At 44.6% G+C, this 19,188-nt stretch overlaps 1 protein-coding gene across 1 annotated transcript; it reads right to left on the reverse strand.

The window, feature by feature from the left end:
• Positions 1–12,696: 12,696 nt before the first annotated feature.
• On the reverse strand, positions 12,697–17,729 carry si:dkey-56m19.5 (calphotin). The gene is made up of 2 exons (XM_035628767.2): positions 17,549–17,729; positions 12,697–15,164 (listed from the first exon to the last, which is right to left on the reverse strand). The coding sequence occupies exon 2, from the start codon at positions 15,154–15,156 to the stop codon at positions 13,285–13,287; it is 1,872 nt and encodes a 623-aa protein (XP_035484660.2). The 5' UTR covers positions 15,157–15,164; positions 17,549–17,729; the 3' UTR covers positions 12,697–13,284.
• Positions 17,730–19,188: the final 1,459 nt, after the last annotated feature.

The following is a 19,188-nucleotide window of genomic DNA, read 5'->3' on the forward strand; positions in this document are numbered from 1 at the left end:
GGTGTGCTGCGCGGCCATGTCGGGGAGACAGAGGCCTGGCAGGGTGAGAGGGAAGATGTCTGTGGCTGTAAAAATGTTATCTGCTGCAGACGCACAAGCACTCAAATCCAGAATACATCACCCAAGAGAACATCCGATTCGCCGATGCAAACGCACAAGACGCGCGTGCGCTTCCAAGTGAATCTGAGCTGCTGATGCAACGGTTGCCGTGTTTTTCACGGCCTGTCCATCTCCCTGACTGTGCGCCTCTTTCACCTTTCCATCTCAAGGTTGAAAATTACACATTTTCACATCAATGCATTTTTTTTTTTTTGTGGAAAGGCAGGCAATGAAATGGTCCAGAAAATATAAACCCTGCAACTTGTTTTGTTTTTTTGACACTTTAAGTATTTGTATGGAACAAACAAGATAAAACCTCAACCAGTGACCTTTACATGTTCAGGTTCAGGGTTTATTGCACTGAGACGCAGTCGGGCGAGCTTTACCTTCCTATTAACCGTAATATACGTAGGTTCAAGACATTTATTTCCTATAATGTCAAACTATTCCTTTTAAGGCTGATCCTTGTCGGGGGCTTAGGTTAAAGTTAGGCAACTGGTTTGGGTCAGGGTGAGGTTAGGTTAAGATAACTGTCTGCCTTCAGTCTTGTGGTGCAAGCCTCCCCCTCCTCTCCCAGACCCTTCCTTCCTTCTAACAGGCACGCTTTGAAGAATAACATCAGACTTCTCATCTCAAAGGAGTGTTTTACATTCCATGTTCTGCAGCAGGCCGCGTCCACTGCTCACAACAATAGGACATTGTTTGCCGGGTTTCATACAATAAGATCCTATTAGCAGTTAAGAGGGTTCATTAGCTGTAATCTCATATTAGCAGGAATTTAAACAGTGTGCATACACTATATGTATGCTGCGTGTCCACTGCATTGTCCAGAATCTTATCGTTCTCCTTTTTGCCTCTTTGTTCAATAAGCAATGCAGTTGCGGGTCAGGAGAAAGTCAGCGGCTTCTCCTTGTAGCCATACAAACAAATTTAGGAAGGATAACTCGCTGTTGTTGTTTTTTGAAAGAATTTTATTGGGAATCTTTCTGGGAGGTTACCTCTTTAGAGCTCCAAGCTTTCACAGACACACACACACACACACACACACACAGTGCAGCTCTCCCCCCGCCTCCCTCCCTCCCTTCTCTGCTTTACCATGAGCATCAGCAAAGTTGGCTTTCTTGGGAAGCTGTTCCTTTCCCTGCCTCTGAATGTCAGCAATAGTTTGGAGTGATGCTCGGCCCTGACCTGCTTTGCCTGACACGTCTCCATCAGAAATGCACGACGCTGGTGGATCTGGGTCACGTGTCAGTGCTGAGTCACTCTGCCGGCTCTACCTGTTCCAGCGGCTCGCCAGGCTGCTTTGCCAGAAGCCCGGGCAGCCCGGTGAAGAGGACAAAGTCCCACTTTCATTGTTCACCGAATCCTTCTTCCTACCACCTCGCTTTGTGCGCATCCATCCTTTGTACCTCAAAAAACCTTTGCGTTGCCCACTTTCACTGTCACAGTGCTGCTGTCTGACGTGCTCATGTGGACAACGCCAAATTCACAGACAACGTCTCACGTCTCATCTTTGTGAAAACATACTTCACAAAGCAAATTCTCTAAAGAGACCTGATGAGAAAAACACAAAAGTTCCTCCAGCATAAAGAGCCAACATAGTCGCCCGCTCTATTGCATGATAAAATAGGAATGTTACTCTCTCAGAGTTGTGTGTGTGTAGTGTGGTGTGTAGAAATATGACACTGCGACCACTTGCGACAGCCTCCTGGCTGCTAACCATTAACCGTGAACCGATCACGAGCTTTAGAGTAGAATGAAGTTGCAGTGAAAAACAAAAAAAAGTTACTTCATCCCACTTTTAAACAAGATCCTGGGAGTTAAGAATATACATTACTGGACTTGTCAATGTTTGCCGTGACCTAGATGATTGAAAATCAATACTCAAATGATTACCTGCTGCACCCAGTCACCCGGCAGAGATTCCCTCTGTGTGCAGCCCAGTGCAACTTGCACATGAGGTGCAACATGTAACACTATAGGGCTGCAGAACTGGCTGGGTGAGGGGCACGCGTTTACACAATACAGCAACACCACAGGCTGTCGAGCATTCACACTCCACACATGTCAGTCTACAGATTTTTCTCTGTTGTGTTGGACGTTTTTCCTACTGGACAGTGTTACATCACATTGTGCCTGGTTATATTTTTTACGACTTTCTGTGAAGCAACAGTGGGAACATCTGAATCGCAAAAAGGCCTGGAGTGTATTATAGTCGCCTTGCCTGTGTGTCATTCTGATGGGTCCTACTCACATTTTGCACTAGGTTGAAGTGTGTGTGTGTGTGTGTGTGTGTGTGTGTGTGTGTGTGTGTGTGTGTGTGTGTGTGTGTGTGTGTGTGTGTGTGTGTGTGTGTGTGTGTGTGTGTGTGTGTGTGTGTGTGTGTGTGTGTGTGTGTGTGTGTGTGTGTGTGTGTGTGTGTGTGTGTGTGTGTGTGTGTGAGAGAGAGAGTGAGAGAGTGTGTGTGTGTGTGTGTGTGTGTGAGTGAGTGTGTGTGAGAGAGAGAGTGTGTGAGTGTGCGTGTGTGTGCGTGCGCTGAGTACAAAGCATGGAGGAGCTGCCAGTGCCTGTGTGATGGACATATGGCAATGCCGTGGGCCAGGGCACCATGGGGGGTGGAGGCACAGGGCACAGTGTGCATTATATATGCGTGTGTGTGTATGTGTTGTGAGGAATCTGTGACAAAGTTAAGGGAATTAATGAGGCGTACAGGAGGTCAGCAACAGAAGGAGGTCCCGACACTTGCCCAGTGATTCTCCATAAGTGCATCTGAAGGAGGGGCCAGTTTGAACTCCTTGTTATTCTAATACAATAAGGCCCCCCTCTTCCTCCACCCACCCTTTATGTAACCCACACTTCCTACCTCAGGTCTTTTGTCCACCACCTTCCCTTCAGTTTTCTCTTTAGAGGACATGTGCACAAATGCAGACAGATAAATACTTTTCTAACCGAGTGTACACCCCATTTTAATTTCTAAAACTGGTGAGTGATAACTACACCAAGCGATGTGAGCCCGAGAAGACTGTGGTCTCAATTTGGTGTGTGTGTGTGTGTGTTGGGGGCTGGGGGCTGGGTGTGTTTTTATGTGTATCTGCTGTGTATCCAGGATTCCTATTTTATAAGCCCCGCCTCATTCTGAAAGCGTCAGCTGGAATTTAGTCTTGTATACAAAATGTCCCTTACACAGAATGCCCATCTTTGCAAATGATGAGGTAAATTGATGCTATATGGTCGTCGGTGGGAAATGGCATTGCCTTCACATGGTATAATTCATACGGAGCCTTGCTGGATAGGAGCACAAGTGTTTTTATATAAAGGGTTGTTGTTTCCTATAGAGAAAGGAATGTCTGCAATGTTCTAGTTTGTGGTTATTGTGCCAAAATATGTAATTCTCAAAAAATGCAGACATTGTTGATGGGTTTTAAATGCATTTGAAGAGAAAAACAAAATCCCTCTGCCTCTCCCACTCTCCTGCACTGTTGATGTAACTGGACGTGAAAAGCTGGGATGAGGATCTGCCATAGCACTTTAAAGTCTTCCGCAGTTAAACAAATGTTGACAGGCCAAGACGAGAAGAACACAAAAAACACTCCATGAGGTAAAACAAAATATTAATGTTCATTAGGATATGCACACACTCCGTTTGAGGGATATTATGTAAAACATTTTTTCCCCAAGTTCATCTCAAACTTGGAATTCATTGACGGAGCCTTTAATTCAAAGCTGGCACTTTCTCAACCATTTTGCAACAGCGTGAAATCTGTTGAGCCTTTGGTAACATTTTGTGAGACTTTGAGGAGAAAACGAGTCACATACTCAAACTCAAACTAAACCACAGGATAAAAAAAAGAGACAAATCGTCAATCCACGATTTAACCCTTGTTGCATGTCCATGTGACTGCCGTCCATGTGCCTGTAGCAGCTGGGCAGTAGGTGACAGATGCTTCAAGCTTCTATTTCCAGTTGGCTGCTAAGATTGGTACTTTTTCACATCTACTTGCCGCAGAACGACCATCAGTGTCTAGAACGCCCAAGACTTGGAGCATAACACAGAGGGAAGGGTATTGGGTTTGGTGTGCAAAGAAAAGCTAGTTCCACATCCTGAATATGAGTTTCTTACCTTTATTATAGCCCACACACTGTGTGCATGAGAGGGGAGCGGAGGGGCCGAGGGCGTTGGAGAAGAATGTGATATTTCAGGGCCGTCATACCTGTCAGTCAGTCTCCCTGTCAACTGGTCTATAATAATGTTGTCCTACACTTCATCTCCTTTTCATGATCGGCTTCCTGTTTTGCGTGCTTGTTGTCTTCAACGTCATTTCACCCGCCGAACCGTTTGGCTGTAGAATTCCCATGATGACTGTATTTTGAAGATGGTTTCATTTTGGTAGTGAACAGGAGTGGCACGTTCCTGTGTCAGGTTTAGTTAGTCAGCTGGCGAACCAAAGAAGATCTACACCCCTCTTTCTATTCAGCCTGCCATTCAGCCCGGTAAACAAACAGCCGCTATATGCTAAGTTGTCATTTCATTTCGGGGCGTTTGCAGGTGGCGTAAATGATGGATGGGCAAACAAAGATAATTCTACTGAAACCCTTCATGCTTCATTAACTTTATCCGCAGTAATAATAGGGTGTTCAATGCTGAAACCTGTACCAAACCCATTGTCCATATCTAAATATGTCCTTAATTCATTTTTACGCCTTTATTGAATAGTGACAGTGTATCAGGAAATGACATCAGAGAGAGAGAGAGAGAGAGATGGCCTCCGCAAACTAGTGGTTTATGATCTGTGCCTCAAACCCGGCTACATTGCAGAGTGTATAACATCTGGAACATGTGTGTTTAACAGGAAAATCAAGATCAATGTCAATACTGAGTACTGGTGACGCAAGCAAAAGAATCTGGAGCCAAAGGCAAAATGCTCACACATCCACTGTGTTACCCCTGACCATCACCCAATGCAGGAAGTTCCATGAACTTCCAGCCCTGGAACCGACTGAACGCTGACGTTCAATGTTAATCACGAATGCATGAGGAGAATTTGCAGGAGGCAGGACTGGGATGTATTTGCAATGCACAGTGTGTGTGTGTGTGTGTGTGTGTGTGTGTGTGCGTGTGTGTGTGTGTGTCTTGCTTGAATAGCTTTCAGGTGGATGTCATCAAAGTTGACAGTCCTGCTCACGAGCAGACTTCTTCCTCTCATAAGCAGCCACACGCATGTTTGTACTCCTATAACTGTGTGAGGAGCCTCGTCGACATAACACAGCCTTTACCTAATCCCTCACTTTAACCTTTAACCTAAAACTAATCTTAAGCTTAAATTTAAAACTAAGTCTTGAACTTCGAGCATACCCGTGACAGATGTGACGCGCGGCTAATCTGTCCCGACTTTCAATAAACATCTTTCTTTCCAGGCTTGAAAAGTCATTCAGTCCTCACAAAGACAGACATTTGAGATCCCAAAAACATACAAAGGGGGAAGAGAGAGCCAGACAGCGACCTGCTGCTCCAACAGGTTGGGGAAAAACCTCCAACCTGAGGCCCTTCAGGCTCCTCCTGAGAGCTGGGCTATCAGTTTCCCTCCCTACTGCAACTTTCTCTCTGCCTATGCCCCCTACCTTATACCCCATCTGTTTTGTCCTTGCCCTGCCCATGCAGTCTTCAGAGTGCCAGAGGTCATTTCATTTCATGTATAAATAATTCACCAGGGGCCGTTCAGCCAGTGTACAGTGGCTGTCTTAAACAAGCAGCCGCTTTGATTTAGCTCTGTCACCAGAGGCACAGTGAAGGTCACCTCTACCCCAATGGACACTCCTCTGCAGCCATGGTGTCTGGGCCTGGCACAATTTACAACGGGAATTTAATTACAAGAGCACAAATACAGTTTGATGTGTTTTTAAAAAAAAAAAATGAAAATAGAAGAACTAAAAGGGCCTCCGGTTTTACAATATACAGATGGGAATGTAGGTTATGTAACATGCACCCCATAGCTCTATCTGCGACTCAAAGCAGACAGCACTCACAGCGGGGTCCAAATGTCTGATATCCTGTTCGACCTCTGGACCCCTGTATATCATATAACCATCTCTTCTCTATCATTCTGGTCGTTTGTCTGTTTTTTTCAGGATCTTTAAATTTCATGTCTTTTGATTACTTGATTTTGTTATTCAGGAGACATCACACTCTTCCAGATTGTTTTGCCAACTTCCTGAGCGGCGTTGAAGGACAGTAGAGGATTCTGACACAAAGTCACCTTCTTCTGAGTTGCATGGAGAAGAGAGAACAACACCAGGGTCATCACACTCTCTGAATGGTCCCCATTGATCTTCAGGTAACAAAACTTGGTAAAAACCTAGTCAATGGCCCGACTGTGTATATGAGCATGCAAAACTGAATATTTGACTGTTCAGTTCCTCTTTTTCACATAGACATAAAGTTGGCGTCTAGGTCAAAGCTCAGTTATGAAATCCTATTGGATCGCAGTTTCCCCTGCTGACAACTTTTGTCAGCTGGTGTCAATTTGGCATAACATCGGTAGTTTCCACTTTGGCTACACATATTCCCTCAAGGGGCACAAAGTTCTCGGCACCAGTGCCAGAACAGCAAACAGAAACGTTTTGCACGCCCTAATGCCGCAATAGTACCTGTTTTCGCACCAAATCATATTAGAAGAGTCAGTCAGTAATTCAAGCGGTCGGTCACATTCGTGTTTGTCGGGCTGGCTGCTGCGGAAAAAGGAAGAAACATCGTTGTTTCTTTTCTGAATTTGTATGCGAAATTGTGCCGTCGTTCATCGAAATGAAATGACAAGTACTGAGTCTAGAAAAAAAACCAATCATTTCCAACACGGTGGAGTGTACTTTACACCAGGGGGATGATTAAGGTGGTCAAAGAGAGGGATGAACTCACCACGTGTTACTTTGGAACCTACGGGGCCTGGGGGCTTGATCAAGGTGACTGCGCGCAGAACGAGTTTCCATCCGTAATCTAAAATACACACTGTGATTACGTATGCTCCCTGTGAGCCACCACTCTTTCACTGACCGGGCCGAGATAACAGGTAGAAGATCGGCTGTTCAGCGTCAAACTGTGTGCGGAATTGTTCCTTCTTTTGAGGATGGATTTGAGGACTTACTGCAGATGTAACTGTCCAGACTACGACTAGGACAGTCAGAACAAATGTGGAGGTGTGACTTGTGTTGCTCCTCCTCCTCTCTGCTTGAAGCAAGCTTGAGGCTACATTAGCCACTGCGACCACAGGGGTGTAAAGCAGATGATCAGAGAGTGATGAAACGTGACAGGCCTATACGCTGCTATGACGATAACAGCAAACATTTTTCTCTCCTTGAAAACAATCTCAGTGCTGAACTTATTTGTTCAAATCAGAGGTGACAGAATTAGTTGGGAAGGCTACGGGATGGGAAAAAAAAGAGAGCTTGAGAAATAGGTTATCCCAGTTTGCTTTCTCACCGCCGCAGTTTCCCTGCTACAGTGCAACAACAGTCAGAAGTGCTTTTTAAAAAAGGCCTGTTGTGTCCGCATTTAAAGAATGCTGGATGCTGTGGTTAGTGTCGACTGTCTCAACTTTCATCTTGGTGCTCGCCAGCAAACACTGTGACATTGAATAGTTGCTGATACAACGGTCAGGGCACGGAAAAAAACTCAGCGTGTGTCGAGCCAAAATGAAAACTGAGATTATATCAGCGCTGCTACCTGCTGCCTCTTCTAGTTCACACCAATGCTACCACAGCAACTTGTTTCTGGTCGAAGTATTACTTGATGTTGTGTGGACCTGAATCCACAGCAGCCTTACAGGGGACTTGTGATTGACATCCTTATGGGGACAAAAGTCAAGTCCCCATGATGAAATCATTACAATTTAAGTGAAAGACATGTTTTAAGGTCAGTGTTAGTTTAAGGTAAGGTTGAGGGTAAGGGTTTGTTAAGGTTAAGGTCAGAGTAAGTCTCCAGTAAATGAATGTACGTCAATGTCATCTACCATGAAGTCATACATGAGTGCGTGCGTGAGTGCCTGCGTTCTTGGTTAATTTTTGGTTGAGAGAAAAATAAAGGTATCCACAGGCAAAAATGTAATGTTAATAGTATATGTATGTAGATACAGTTTACATACTAATGTTGTACTAATACAAATGTTCTACCAATACTACTGATACTAACTAATACTACTAACCCACTAATGTTCATGTTTCACCCCTCATACACACACACACACACACACAAATACACAAATACACAGAGAAGATGGGCAACTGTAAAGTGCTCACTCAGCGCAGCAGCTGCATCAGCAGTGAGAAAGAATAGAAAGCAGTTTCTTTGTGTGTGTGTGTGTGTGTGTGTGTGCGTGCGTGCGTGCGTGTGTGTCTGCACGTGTGCACGTGTGAGGAGTTAAGGGTGATGGGATCTTTGAGCAGACAAAGGGGAATCAGGGCAACTCTCAGCGTCCATTAGACTAGCCGTGTGGATCAATATTGATCCTTACTACCGGCGAGCTCCGACTAATAGGCTTCTGCCAGCCCTGATACAATGACAGCATTAGCAGATGGATGGGTTCGGGGGTGGGAGGGTGCACCACAGACGTAAGAAGAATGAAAGCGAGAGTGTGTGATAAAGAGGCTCAAAAGATTTACAGGTCCAGGGGAGAAAAGAGAGGAGACAGTAATGCTGGTAATGTGTGCAAGATGGACACCAAGAGTGAGAGGGACGGGGTGAGAGAGACCCAAAACAGAAAAGTTGAGAAATCAGAGCTTGCTGATGCACGCAGAGATTGAACCGGGAGATGAATCCATAAAACACACTCTTCCTTGTTACTTAATGCATCTTAGTCGATTGCTCAGTGCGGCTTCTCCTGACCGACCATGCACTTTGGAGAACGCAAAGGGAAGGAGGGGACGTTTTGGACGGCAATCACAATAAAAGCACTGGACATTAGTGAGCGATGTCGGACTCTTCCTGTGTGGGATGGGAGAACGTGAAAAAGGGGAAGTGGGCTGTTTGTTTTTTGACTCCTTCTTCGTTTTCCTGTCTGCACTTCTGCTCCGACACCCTCTTGCTCGAATAATAAGTGGCGGTCAGCTGTTGCTGTAATTTGCCCACCTGACTCTTATTATCCACCCCGTCAGCTGAATGGACGGAGCAAGGCAGTAAGAGCATTTCCTTTATCAGAGAGCATTTCAGAGGCCCCGAGCAGTCTTCTCCCCGCACACATTCAAATCCTGCGCACTATGTTGTCCCCTTAGCGACCAAGACGAAAGCAAAAGACTCCTTCCCAGAAGTGCACGGGGCTTTGGAAGTCGTTCGAGACAACTGGACTCTAAATAGGGAAAAGGAATGTAAATACACTCATGATAAATATTGCGTCAGGCCAGTTTGTCAAGCGCTAGAGTCAGTTCAGTGCAGGGTAAGATGCCTCGGTCTTTTGTCTGTGATACAGCTTTGAAGGTGCTGAAAACACATTTTCTCTTTCTACGAGCCACAAGAACAAAGTTTTTCCTGACGATGCAGGTTCTGAGTCTTAAACTCTTAATTGCTCGTTCGTTACTTGGTCATGAATTTTTAACGTTCTAGGCCTGTTGAGTATTTTCTATTTGATGCTACCAGACATTTACTCCAGCCCATTTCAGAGATCAATTCTCGCTGCATTGCGCTTATTTGACCACTTTAGTTTCAACCTTCTTTACAGATTTTCCGTTAAACAAAATTACATTGTAAAAAAAAAAAAGCGGTTCCCTCCTTTTAGTTATGTGACCCTTTGCAAACATGCAGTTCCTTGTTGGGGGCCCTGGTCACATGTCTCTGAGTTGCTATCTAGTGGTTTCCCCGCCAATGTTCTCAGAATGGTGCCATTTGAATATCTGCCCCTTGGCTAAATCGTCCAATATTTCACACAAAAACAGATGGATGGAGAATCATTGTATCGTTATATTAAGTAGAGGATGTAAAAACCTTTTCCACCACTGTGCAATCCACAGTAAATAGTGAGTTATTTCAGACACAGCAACAGAGGAATAGTTTCACAGAGGCTTTAAATACTAATACGCTGGATCAAAATAATTGAAGAACATTTCAACATACCATTCATGATTTAATCACAATCCTCACTAGAAATCTGTAATCCTGTCGTCACACTTCATGTCAGTTAGGATGATTTCAGATTAGATTTCATTTGCCAGTGAGGGACTATACAGAATCACTCTGTGTTCCACAGAATGTTGGTTTGTTCATGCTTGTCTTGCTCTTATTCCCCGTCATCTTCTGATTCATGCACACACTTACTTATTAACAATGACTCAACCGTTAACATTTCTGAGTATATGAGTTTGTTAAACGGACACCGCAATGATTTCTAGACCCGTGTCTTTGATTCTCTGCCACAAACAGAAAAAAATTAAACTTAAAAAAGTTGATCTCGTAGCTTAGTTCCTCATACATTTTCTCATTATATGGCCTTTTGGATTTAGTTCACGTTTTCTTTTCTTCAGACAGCTCAAGCCCGCGGGCAAGTCTTCACACGGGGAAAAAGGAGCCGAAACACAGTCTGAGCTTTGTGCAAGAGCTTGCATATAGAGCACATAGTGTTGGGGTAACCAGGCAGTGCAGCTGGCTTTTCACAACTATGCAACATTAAGGCAGTGTTTAAATCAAAACCCCAAAAGACAAGAACCCTGTTCTCCCACACCAACACACACACGACAGGGAAAGAAAGTGAACTAAAGTGAGACTGGGGAGTGTGGAAATGATGAGCCTTCAATATATTACTATGTATCTTCTATATAAATGATCATTTTGGCAAGAACAAACTAGAGTTTTAACAAAAACAACCCCTTTTTTTTTAAATAAAAATTCTTAAATGTTTAAAAATATTAATCGACTACAACTGTAAACGCGACTGCAATTTCCATTCAGCTTTGTTAGAAGGTCGACCATTTCTTGACAGTGCTCCCTTATATCTTTTAATCAGTGAAGTTGGCAGCGGTTCACTCATGTTCCTTCGAAAACTAACTTTTCAAGTATAAAGTCCTGAAAATGATGACGACCCATAGTTTTAAACTGTTATGTGCCAACTGTTGTTTTCATATAATGAACGACATACAGTATAAAATGACAATGGTTACTTGGCATGGACGGATACTACATGAAGCATTATGTGTTGCCTCAGATGCCTGAAACCGTTTCTCCGTAAAACTGGTGTTGCAATTTTACTGAAAAACTGTTTACAAACCAACAACCTGTGGCAGCGGCCCACAGAATTATGATGTGTGGGAATAAAGAAGAACAACTTGCAAGCGAGTTCATCGTCCTGCCCCCCCCCCCCCCCAAACCCTCTCCGCCACATTCCTTTAATAAATGTGCAGTGCTGGAGTATTTTTCTTTAAGAAACCGGAGAGAGCTGGTATGTGGATGGGCCCATTATGGAGCTACTTCTGTGGGAGGTTTCTGTTATCTCTGTCAGATCTCCTCTCATGATCTGACCCATGGTCCCGTAGTTATTTCAAGGTTGGATGAGTGGACTCTTCTGATGCCAACCCCTCCACCTCTCTCTCTCTCTCGTTCCCCGTCACACACACTCTCTCTCTCTCACACACACACACACACACACACACATCTCCCCATATCCATATATGTGCATACACAGATGCACAGAAACATTAATATCACTTTGCTACCCCCTGCTAATGTACGTGCGTTAGCACCTGCACGACAATGACCCTCCAGTCTCTAACACTGGTGTGAGCGGGAGGCGTGGCAGCATTCTACAAGAAGGCATCAGGTAGCTGTCAAAACATGTTTATCCCTGTCAACCACCGTCCAGCACTACTCAGCCCCACTGCGTGTCTAATTTCAATTTTGTGAAATAATCTCACGACACCTGTTGCCAGAAGAGAAGAGAGTATCTCCGCCATTTTCTTCCTCTTTTCATTTGTGCAACATCATAGCCTTTGCTTTCATCCCAGACCACCCCTCCCCTATACCCCCCTCTTCCTTTTCTCTGGCTAATGGAAGCATTCCTGCCCCTCCCCCCTATAGCTTCCCTTTGCCGGTATAGATCTGTGAAATGTTGGCAGGGGGTGCTGCTATGGCATGGAGGCGCAGCAATAGGCATAGTGATGTGAGAGAGAGGAAAGGAGGTGAGGAGGATTACACCAGAAAATGGATTGATTTCGCTAAGTACAGTGAAATCCTTCTATTTTGCCCGATCTTGACAGGCAGGCTGCATACATTCGCCAGCCATGTTCCTCCAACCAAAATATTTCTAATGCGGCCAGTGACCGAAAGGACGTTGCCCTTAGTAGATAAATACAAATAATCAGCCAAACTCTGACCCACCACAGCTGATATGAGCAGCGCTGCCAGTGGATGTCAACAAGTGGTTTGAAATTAACAGATATTTAACTTTTCTTTGCTTCTCTTGCAACTAGTAACACATTTCCATGATTTGGATTTTATGGATTTGAAAATAAGTCTGATGCAAAGCTTATAGACCAAAGTAATAATAAATCTTAGAGTAACCCAATGCCTGAGACAACTGTGTCATACTTGATGCTGTGAGAATGCATGGGAAGAAAATAGGATCACTGTGGGCTATAACAATCTCTCTTTATTCTCTTTTCTGAACAATCAATTTGAAATTAACAGATCTCACATGTACCAGTATTATAAAAGGCCAAAACAGTTATGTCATGTCTCTCCGTGTAGTAATAGAAAGGATATATGAAATTCTAAGTCAGATAATATTCTAATAATTAATGCTGTTCCGATAAACCACCTGGTAATCTTCACTGGGCTTACACACAAAGACAGATTTATTCATTTCATTCATTAATATTATAGTTAATGTCCAGAATCCAGGCCAGGTTTCACTGTCTGTCTGTACTCACCATTCAAATTCCAAACTCAAGTCTACACTGCACTTCCATCTCAATTGCTATCTCTCCCTCTCTGTCTGCCTGTCTGTCTTTCTCTTTCTCTCTCTTTCAATCCTTAAGTGGTTGCATTTCATTTTTGGTTACTCAAAGGAAACATCCTTTCGCCCGAGTTACCACTATAGACATTGCGGTGGTTACAGCATTTCAGAAAGCCTAGCTGTGTTTGTGATACCTTGACAACTCTTCCGCACCATCAGAGGATTAAACTGAATTCACATTTGTTTGAAAGATGGCTCCTTCTCAGACTGCCTGGGTGACCTCAGTGCTGAGACCTTCCACCATGTCGGACACTGCATCGGGAACTTCCTGGACGTCCCCGCTCAGGTTCATGTCCTTTTTCAGTTCAAAGTCACTCTGCTCCTTAATAGGCATCTCCTCTGGCTTTTCACCGCCGTTAACACATTCCTCTGTCTGTTTGACAGTAGTAGCGGAAGAATCTGTGCACTCCCCATTCACAGCTGAAGGTGCATCTACTTCTGCCATGCCCTCCGTAACAGTAGGGCTCTCCAAATCTCCATTTTCCATCTTGCGTTCGGCCTCAGGCCCTGGGCAAGGCACCTCATCCACAGTGGCTTCGGCTATCTTTTCAGACTCAGCAGTAATTTCGTTGGCAGATACAGACTCAGAGATGACAATCTCAGGGACGGGTTCTGCTGCGCGTGGCTCGGCTCTGGGGACCTCGTCTGCTGTAGTCTCCAAGATCTCAGGGACTTCTGCCTCCACATGAGGTGCAGTGTTGTGAGATGGAGCTATGATTGATTCTGGCTCAACTTCTTCCACTTTTTCCTCTGCTGCTGGTTCCACTGCATGAGCCTCTTGCTCGGGCTCTGGTTCTGGTGATTGTTCTAGTTCGGGCTCTGGTTCCTGCTCTTGTTTGGGCTCTGGTACTTTCTCTGAATCTAAGGCTTGTTCTGGCTCGGGTGCTTCCACTGACTCTTCCTCTTGCGCTTGCTCTGGCTCCGGTTCTATGGTTTGCTCAGGTTCTGGGGTGCGCTCCAGCACTGGCTCTACAGCTGGTTTAGCCACTGGCTCAGGTTCATGGACAGCAGTAGTCTCCTCCACAGTTGCTTCAGGCTCAGTAACAGTCTCTGGGATGGGCCCTGGCTCTTGGGCCTCAGGTGCTTCCTCTGTGCTGGCAGGAACAACCTCCGTTTCTGGCACAGATTCCACAGCTGCAGCGGATTCTTCTGCTGGGAGCACTTCAGGTGCGGCTGCAGGCTCAGGTTCAACTTCAGCTTGCACTGGTTCCTCTAGTGCTGGAGCAGGGGGTTCCTCTGCAGCTGCAATGACCTCTGGGAGCTCTGCTGGGGCTTGCTCCTGTGTTACTGGGGCCGATTCCTCTGCTGCCAGAACTGGTTTCTCTGCTGATGGAGCAGAATCTTCTTCTACTACAACTGGTTCTTCTACTACTGGAGCTGCTTCCACTGCAGCTGAAACTCGTTCTTCTGATACTGGAGCTGCTTCCACTGGAGCTATAACTGGTTCTTCTACTGCTGGAGCTGCTTCCACTGCTGCAACTGGTTCTTCTACTGCTGGAGCTGCTTCCACTGCTGCTGCAACTGGTTCTTCTACTGCTGGAGCTGTTCCCACTGCTGCAACTGGTTCTTCTACTGCTGGAGCTGCTTCCACTGCTGCAACTGGTTCTTCTACTGCTGGAGCTGCTTCCACTGCTGCTGCAACTGGTTCTTCTACTGCTGGAGCTGCTTCCACTGCTGCTGCAACTGGTTCTTCTGATACCGGAGCTGCTTCCTCTGCTGCTGCAGTGGGTTCTTTAGCAACTGGAGCTGCTGCCTCTGCTGCTGCAGTGGGTTCTTTAGCAACTGGAGCTGCTGCCTCTGCTGCTGCCACTAATTCCTGTACCGGAGCAGCCTCCTCTGGGGCTGCAGCAGTCGGTTCTTCTGGAGGTGCAGATTTGGGCTCCTCTGGAGGTTCTACAGCTTCCGTTACTGCTGCCACGGCTTTCACCTCAGCCTCTCCTCCTGTGGGTGGGTCCCCATTTTTCACTTTAGCAGACCCCTCTGCACGAGCAGCTACTGCTGCAATCTCGTCCTTTGTGTCTTTTGGGTCGCTCACGTCATATCCCTTTCTCTTCTTGCTCAGTTTGCCTCCCATGATGTCTCCTATCAGAACAAGTGAATGAAAATGTAATTTAATATGAGAAATAAGACATTGTTTATTTTGGCCTGTCATTGATTATCAACGTTTATACATTCTTCAAGAAAAAGGGCAATATCGCTTTAAGACATAGTCAGACAAACACATTCATTCCTTTCATTCCTGCCCTGTGTGTCTCTGTAATGTGGTACAAATCCCATGCCACAAGAAAACATGCAGTCTCTTAATGGAAAGACCCCAAGAGGCAGGTTTCAAACCGAACAGTAATGGCAACCACTGAACCTTTATAGGCAGCTGTCTCTTAATACTGTCTCATCTTACATGTTTCTGGTAGAAAATACAAGGCACAAATGACAAATTATACAAATGATATATTATCATTGAAATTAACTTCCTTGAGTCTTGCAATACAATAATGAGTTAAAAGTTTTGCTTTCTAAAATGCAGTATGGGTTGACATAGATCCCCCAAATGTAAGAGGTTTTTGTCAGAAAGGAGAATTGAGTGAAGTCTATTGTCTAACCAGAAGTTCAATTAGTAAAGTGTTCTCTGCCACAAACAGTTTGGCTAGAAATCAGATGCAAATGCATGGGAACCTGAGTGAGAACAAATCCACAGCCTCTCTGACCTCTCAGGAGTATCTGGCAAAGATTGGTGCCAAATGAACCCACAAGTGAGTTGAACATCTATGATTCTCACGAAACAGACATAATAGCTATGCAACAAAACTGTATCGTATAGACCGCAAATCAGAGTAGTGCAACACGAATCACACCGACACAATCTGTGTAAAGACTCGTAGTTCTTGGGTTAAAGCCACAAGCGGTATAGAGGAAGATCCAGTGATTGTCACACACACTGCAACTTCCCTTCAGTGACAGAACCGAGAACTGGAAGTTCATCTTAATCTTGTTGATTGTGTAAAACAGAGCTCTGTTTTTCTGCACCCATAATGGATTAAGGTTTACCTTACATATACATTTGATTATTTGATTTTGCCTAAGGCTATTTAAAAAACAAAAGCTAGAAATAATATGCTACATGCTTGTTCTTTTTTTTGTCTCATGGAGGATAGTTACCCCCGTAAGGCAGAATGTGGGTGAAAAAGGTATATGGCAACGATCAATCCGGGAACTGTCCGTAGTGCTGCAATGGAGCAATCAAGACAGGATGCGCCACACAGCGCGCTCTGATTGGCTGCTCAGCCATGACACCGATTTACACTCGGATCATGAGCTGCTCGTTTGTATGAAAACGATGAAAATGTGTCTTTTCTCTTACAACAACACCAGTCTAATTTACTATATTTTAAACTAATCATATTTAGTTTTTTTTTTTTATGTGGTTGACTTCTTAGTTGCCCCTTTTCTTATCTTGTTCTCTTTTCTTTCTTTTTTTTCTGTCGCCAAAGCCCACTTGACGTCTCCGGCCTCCAAACCAGACAAAGCAACAATTACCGAGGAAGCCCCATATATATATATATATGTCATTTGATTTTTCATTTTTTTGTGTGCTAACGAAGTCGAATGTATAGTAGACCAAAAATATGTATGCTCATATGAAGAAGAAGAAAAAGAAGATGAAGGAGACACGCATGGCACCGGCAGCATGTGGCGACCGGTAACAAAGGATGGCGAGTCGTCCCCAGCAGCAGCTCCCCACTGACTGGGCAGTAATGAGTCGGGCCACATCGGCGGACTATGGGCTTCCACACATGGTGACCACACCGGCCTACACGGTCCTTCACCGGCCGCCTCCATCCCCCACCCGCCGCTGCTTCCCTCAGCTGCTCTGCCCTTTTTTTTTTTTTTTTTTTTTTTTGTTCTCGAGCCCCTTTCTCTCCCCCCCCCCCCCCCCCCCCCCCCACAAAAAACTCACCACAAACGAAATTCCCCACAATGGCGACACAACTTCTGAGCTTTGCTTTTGCGCTTTTGCAAAAATAAATAATAATAATAATCTGAGAATGCTTCTATCGCCTGGTCTGAGAAAAAAAAGAGAGAGGAGAAAGAAAAAAAAAACCTGCGCTGCCTCCAGAAAAAAAGGAAGGGGGCGAGGGGGGGGGGGGGCACTGGGCTTCATTACATTCAACCGCTGAGATTGAGAGAAAGAAAGACTCCTGTCTGTTTTGTACGAGCCCTGAAATGTAACACATTTGCATAATGGGAGAAAAGGGAACGACAGAGAGAACAATAGGTGAGCTGCAGCTCAAAGGCATCTCTTCTGTTTCTCTCGTGTTCTTTCTTTCTGTCCTTTCACCAGCAGATGATAAAGCCTTTCCAATGCACCTTTCAACTGAAATACACTTATATCTCGATATATCTCTATATATCGAGATATAGAGATATAGATCTCTATATATATTACCAAATGAATGAACGGGACTGACCTGTGTGTCCAGAGAGCGGTCAGTCGGACTTCTTCTCCAGGCTCCGGCTGGATGTGATAAAGGAGGTGAACCTTCGGAGTGACAGCTGCAGATTCCTCGCCCTGCTCCGCGGGTCGTTGCGACTGAGCAGCGCCCCTCGCAGTTTTCTAGACATCTGTCGCGATCACAATCCAGCCTACCCCACCACTGCTCCGTCTGCGGTCCATACCCCTCCCCGCCTCTAACCCCTCCCACCCCCACACACACCCCCCCACACACACACACACACACACACTACACTTCTCTGTTGTACACTATAAATACATCTGGGGATCTATTCTAGACACATGTATTTTAATCCCCGTGGAACATCACAAGGATTCTTTGTGTGTTTTGATTTCCTTTCTTTACTTGTCAGTAACATGCGCATGCTCCTCCTCATAGTAGCCTGACTGTGACACCAGGCATACTGTACACTGTGCATGGTTATCATGGAAAGAAGCAGAATACAATATATCAAAAGGCAATATAGAGCACGATTTTATTGATATTAAGATTAAATCTGCATGGTTATGCAAAATTATTTTCTGAGCTGTGGTCACTGTTGATATAGGGACTCTGGGCTTCTGAATACAGTATCTCAATGATGTGGCATCATAAACATGTACAATAACAGGCTGTGTGAAATGTTTTTTTCTATAACTTGCTTTAAATGAATATGATGTTACTGTTTGTTTGTTTTGGGACCAAAGACCATTGTCAGGTATTTTGATGCATCGCACTTCTTTGCTATTTGTCATCCACGTGTTAATGGGACAAAGTTGGTCCGGGTGAGACTTAATTAAATTTAACAACTGACCCTTTGAGGTGAACGTATTGTCTCCTCCGGCAGTTTAACACTCTGTTAGGTTGAGGGATCTGAAAAATAATGATGACTATATCATATGTGGTGAATATTCAACAAATAAAGGTGGGCCATAACTATGAAGACATTTTACTATTCTCCAACTATCTAATGAAGAAGTGCAAAGTGATGGTGAACTGAATCAACTTCTGCAGTCTCCTTTTAGCTGCTCGAGTAAAGTTTTCTTAGAAACACATCATACATTTTCTATAAGCAATCTTGCTTTCACTTGTTGGGTCATGTGAAAAGAAAGGTGAGATTGGGTGTTTCCCTGAATGTTCACTAACGCGTTCTTCTTTGCAGTTTCTCTCGGCGAAACTGGAGGAAAGACATTAGAAAATCACACAACAAATGGACTGACGATCTCATTACATCACTGAAACCCAACCAACCTGGTATTTCATCACAAATGGTCATGAGAAGCAGCCAAACTGGTTCCAGGTGTAGACCAATTTGCACATGTATACACTCAGGTGGCATTAAAGCAAGGGATGTGTCTTGATGCAATGTCAAATCTATTTCGTAGTGTTTCCTTAGCACGTCAGCTATGATAACATCGCTGACATTTGCTGTTGGTGAGAAAGTAAAGTGTGTGAATGAACGAAGCACAACCTTGGCCTGTCGCAAGGAGCACAAAGTATAACATACATCTTTCTATTATATCATCTCAAAGTCAGAGCCAATTTGTATTAGAAGTTCAGGATTTTTCAATGACTCATCTTTTCTTTTATCCCTCTTGTGTTTTTCCCATGTAGGG

The sequence above is a fragment of the Scophthalmus maximus genome, chromosome 4 (assembly GCF_022379125.1).
Source record: "Scophthalmus maximus strain ysfricsl-2021 chromosome 4, ASM2237912v1, whole genome shotgun sequence".
Lineage (NCBI taxonomy): Eukaryota > Metazoa > Chordata > Actinopteri > Pleuronectiformes > Scophthalmidae > Scophthalmus > Scophthalmus maximus.

Coding starts and splice junctions, on each gene's coding strand:
- si:dkey-56m19.5 (XM_035628767.2), bottom strand. CDS start 15,156: ATGGGAGGCAAACTGAGCAAGAAGAGAAAGGGATATGACGTGAGCGAC.